This window comes from Populus trichocarpa, chromosome 1 (assembly GCF_000002775.5).
Source record: "Populus trichocarpa isolate Nisqually-1 chromosome 1, P.trichocarpa_v4.1, whole genome shotgun sequence".
NCBI classification, from domain to species: Eukaryota; Viridiplantae; Streptophyta; class Magnoliopsida; order Malpighiales; family Salicaceae; genus Populus; species Populus trichocarpa.
In genome coordinates, this window is record NC_037285.2 from 21302887 (window position 1) to 21307798 (window position 4912).

Consider the following 4912-nt stretch of genomic DNA (forward strand, 5'->3'; position numbering starts at 1 on the left):
TCTTATACCATAATTTTTTGACAGATCACATAATGAAATTGGATGGAATTTATAAAAAAATTTATATATTAAAAAACTGAAAGAAAATAAAGAGCATTAGGGCAAATCGTGTCATTGATCCACTCCTCATGAAAAATAATTTGGAGCTATTTATAATTTCATCTCTATCTTTCTATCTTTGAAAATAATGTGAATTTTTTAAAACTAAGCATGCCAAAATGGATTAATAATGCATATATTAATATAATCCTGAAAGTTGAAGGGCTAATAAATTCATAGATATTATACCTATTAGCATGGGCGGAGCCTTTTACAAGGCTAAGGAGGGTTGTAGCCCAGGTTAAAAAAAAAATTAATTACCCACTTTCCCTTTTAATTTTTACACATCAAACCTATGTCCCACTTTCCCTATCTTTTACAGCAAACCTAGTGTCCCACTTTTCCTTGCAATACAAGTTTATTACTAGCCATTAGCCGCCACTTTACTTTCTGTAGCAACACTAATTAATTAGCCACCCACCTTCCTTTCCAATACTAATTAACTAATTAATTAGTTATATTTTACAGCAAATCTATCTAAATATAAATAATTAATTGATTCACATGTCTTCTAAATAACTTGGGGTTTTAGCTATTTTTCTTCTCAACAATATACAATTTAGCTTGGATTTTGAAGAAGAATCTATACAAAGAGCCGCAAGAGTGTAAAATCATCAGGTAAGAATTTACAAGCCATGACTTTTCATTTTGAATTTAATATTTCACATTCATTACAATAGATTGTTAGTGGAGTAAACAGTACACTGTACCCTAGAAATGGATGCATGCTAACACACTAGTAGTCTAGTACTAATAATTTACTGGTTATTTCAAAGTTAAGTTCTTCAAATCTCCCAGTAGTTTGCATCGCTAGTTAATCCTTGTATATTCTGCATTTTATGAATATTCTATTGTGGCATTAGTATCTTTTCATCTTGCACCTGACTTCCCTAATCCCTTTTACTTGAATAAGTTATAAATTATAATGGAAAATCAAGGAAACAAGAGAGGAAAAACTATGTTTTCATTCTTTAAACCAAACGAACAAACATCAACCAGTAAAGGACATTCTCTTTCCAATGTTGATGTGTCAAATCGTAGTGAACAACCCCCTTTCAAATCTCAAAGAGTTGAAATTGATGTTAATACTCTTGAACGAGATCCTGGGTTACGAATTCCAATGTGGAGACATCCTATTAATCAACAAGATGAAATTAGAAGAGCTTATATCAAAATGGGTCCATATCAATCTAAGTTAGCAGAGTATCCAAGGACTGAATCAGGGAGACAGTATCGTCGATTTCAGTACACTTGGTTTGATCAATTTCCTTGGCTAGAGTAATCCCCATCAAAGGATGCAGTATTTTGCTTTCCATGCTTTATCTTTGAAAACAAAGTGCCTCATCATCTCACATTCACCACCAAAGGCTTTAGAAGTTGGAAGAGGGTTAATGATGGGGTTAGATGTGCACTTTTAATGCATGTGGGAAGTCCCACATCACCACATAATAATGTTGTGAAATCTGCTGAAGATTTAATGAAAGTAAGTAGACATATTGATAAAGTGTTGAATGCACAAACTATTGAAAAAGTTCAGAAAAATCGGTTGAGACTTATGATAACAATTGAAAGTGTTTGATGGCTTAGCTTAGAAGCATGTGTATTTAGAGGTCATGATGAATCTTCGGCTTCTAATAATCGACGTAATTTTTTGGAGATGATAAGACTTATGGGGAGACTGAATGTTGACATTGATGATGTTGTATTAGAAAAAGCTCCGACAAATGCAAAGTATACCTCGCCGACTATTCAAAAAGAGATTTTGCATATTCTTGCGAACAAAGTAAGGAAAAAGATTTGTGAAGAAGTTAGAGATGCAAAGTTTTGTATTTTGGTTGACGAAGCCAAAGATGCATCAAATAAAGAACAAATGGCTATTGTTTTGAGATTTGTTGACATTCAGGGTTTTATACGAGAGCGTTTTTTTAGTATTGTACATGTTTCAGATACTACTTCTTCAACAATTAAAAAAGAAATTTGTGATGTGCTCGCTCGATATAACTTGCATATTTTCAATATGCGAGGTCAAGGGTATGATGGTGCTAGCAATATGCGTGGCGCATGGAATGGACTACAAGCTCTATTTCTCAGAGATTGTCTTATGCATATTATGTACATTGCTTTGCTCACCGACTACAACTGGCATTAGTTGCAGCAGTTGGAAATGAGATTTCTATTTGGTTATTTTTCTCAAAATTTACAACCATTATCAACCTTATTTGTGCTTCTCCCAAACGTCATACCGAGTTACATTATGCTCAGGCTATAGAAATTGCACATATGGTAGCTACTGGAGAACGTGAGACTGGTAGAGGGGCTAATCAAATTAGTAATTTACATCGAAGTGGAACTACTCGTTGAAGCTCTCATTTTGATTCTATTTGCAGCTTAATAGATATGTATGGTGCAACTATTACTGTGCTTGAAAGTATGGTTCAAGAAGGATCTTCTAATTCTATACGTGGAGAAGCTGGTGGTTGTTTGATTGTGATGAAATCTTTTGAATTTATATTCATCTTATATTTGATGCATAAAATAATGGGGATTACTGATTTACTTTGTCGAGCTTTGCAGCAAAAATCTCTTGACATCTTAAATGCAATGGATCTTGTATCAACTACTAAAGCATTGCTTCAAACTTTGAGAGACGCCATATTTGATCTTCTCCTTGCAAATGTGCAATTTGTTTGCACAAAATATAAGATTGACATACCACATATGAATGCTTTGTATAAAAAGGCTACAGGTCGTTCATGTCAACAACAAGGTTCAGTGACAGTTTACCAGCATTATCATTATGATATATTTAACTCAACAATAGATTTTCAGTTGGAAGAATTAAATTCTAGATTCAGTGATGGGACAGTGGAACTCCTTGTACTTAGCTCTGCTTTAGAACCTAAAGACAACTTTAAATCATTTAAAGTTGATGCTATTTACAAGCTTGCTGAGAAATTTTATCCTGAAGATTTCAATGAACAAGAGATGTATTATTTGAGATCTCAGCTAGAGCATTATCAGATTGATGTGATTCATCATGAGAGCTTTCAGAATATGTCTACCATTTCTGAATTATGTCGAGGATTAGCTGAAACAAATAAGTCGTAGCACTATCATTTGATTGACAGGTTGATTCGTCTTGTTTTGACTTTGCCTGTTTCCACTGCCACTACAGAGCGGACATTTTTAGCTATGAAACATGTTAAAACTGTGCTTCGCAATAAAATAGAAGAGGAGTTCTTAGCAGATTCTATGATGATTTACATTGAACGAGAGCTTGTTGAAGATATTGATTCGGATTCGATCATAGATGAATTCTATTCTACAAAACATCGAAGGGTGCAGCTTTGATAGTATAATTTATTTTTATTTTTATTTTGAATTTTATGTACTTTAAATTTTATTTTTTATATATTTTATGTTATGTATTTGAATTAAAACTTTATTGTTAACTTGACAAATTTATATATCTGAGTGAATGATTGATCTTAAAAAATAATTTATGTGTATTTATATCATAGCTCAGGATAGGAAAAATTCCTCGCTCCGCCCCTGCCTATTAGGATTTATATATATTTTGAAAAGCAGGATTTCATTAAAGCTCCCAACAAGGAGAAAAAGGATATGAACAAAAAGTATTGCAGCAGCAGGGGAGGCAACACAGAAGCACACTATAAAAAAGAGCTATCCAAAACTAGCTACAACTAACACAGAGCCATGAAAGAAATAAACAAAACCTAGACAAAGATTTTTATTTTTTTTCATTTTAAAATCACTTTCAAAATTATTTTTTTATGTTTTCAGAACGTTTTGACGTGTTGATATCAAAAATATTTTAATATATTTTTAAATAAAAAAACACTTTAAAAAATAATCATTATCGAACTCTCAAACACCCCGGTAAAAACAACCAACCAACCAGCACAGAATGCCTTGACAGGCAAAGTAAAATCTATAGAAGAGAAATTGATAACTATGGCAAAGTCCGCAACTGCAGGAGAGAAAGAACTAGCAGAGAAAATCCTGACCATTAAAAGGCCACCATAAAACAGGCCACAAACCAATAAAAATCAAACCGAGAGCAGACAAAAATAAGAGCAACCATGAGGCCAAACATTAGAGACCCCAGAAAGCATCAAGCAAGGCCAGAACAAAAGAAGGATGGAAGCAAAAGAAACATCTGAGCTCCAAGTTAAGGCAGCTCAAAAGGGACTAATCCCCAATCCCAACCTATGTAAAACCAACCACGATATCAAGCCAAGGGTGCTCAAAGAGAAAGGGAACTATTGTGATATCGCGATCACACAAATTAATTATTCTAACTTAAACAAATAAGATAGCAGTACATAAAGAGTAAGGGGTCGATCCCATGAAGAAGATCTAGTTTAGGTCTTTATGCTAAATGATTCAAAATTAAAAGGTTTTGAGGTTATTTGAGTTATGCTATGGTAAACAAAATAAAATAACAAAACTAAATTAAATAAACCAAAACTTATTAAGAGAAAAACCTTGGTCTCAAGTAAACATCCACATATGGAAATCAAAATTGATCATTGAAACGATATGTCAATTTATATTTTGAATATTTATCTTTCATTAACATTAGTCAGTTAACCGATCTGTAATATAATTAACCATAACCATTAAAAACCACAATGTTCATACTAGTAATTTAATTCAATGGCAACCTTAAAATCTCTATAGGTTGATAAATCTAGACAACATAACTGTTTGCAGTCTATATTCGATTTGATTGAATGTTTTCCCTAAAATTAATAACATAAATCTGCTATAATTATTAAACTTAGTCACT

General features: G+C 32.7%; 1 protein-coding gene across 1 annotated transcript; it reads left to right on the forward strand.

Annotated features, from left to right (window-relative positions):
- The first annotated feature begins 1768 nt into the window (after positions 1-1768).
- On the forward strand, positions 1769-3450 carry LOC112327991 (uncharacterized). Its single transcript, XM_052454954.1, has 4 exons — positions 1769-2241; positions 2487-2586; positions 2674-3086; positions 3228-3450. Exons 1-4 carry the CDS (start codon positions 1769-1771, stop codon positions 3448-3450), a joined length of 1209 nt encoding a protein of 402 aa, XP_052310914.1.
- Positions 3451-4912: the final 1462 nt, after the last annotated feature.

Excerpts from the sequence above, each read along its gene's own strand:
- LOC112327991 (XM_052454954.1), top strand. The coding sequence starts at position 1,769 with ATGGGGAGACTGAATGTTGACATTGATGATGTTGTATTAGAAAAAGCT. Across the intron at positions 2,242-2,486 it reads TTGCTCACCGACTACAACTG|CTTAATAGATATGTATGGTG; the intron begins GCATTAGTTGCA and ends TTCTATTTGCAG. Across the intron at positions 3,087-3,227 it reads GATTTCAATGAACAAGAGAT|GTTGATTCGTCTTGTTTTGA; the intron begins GTATTATTTGAG and ends TTTGATTGACAG.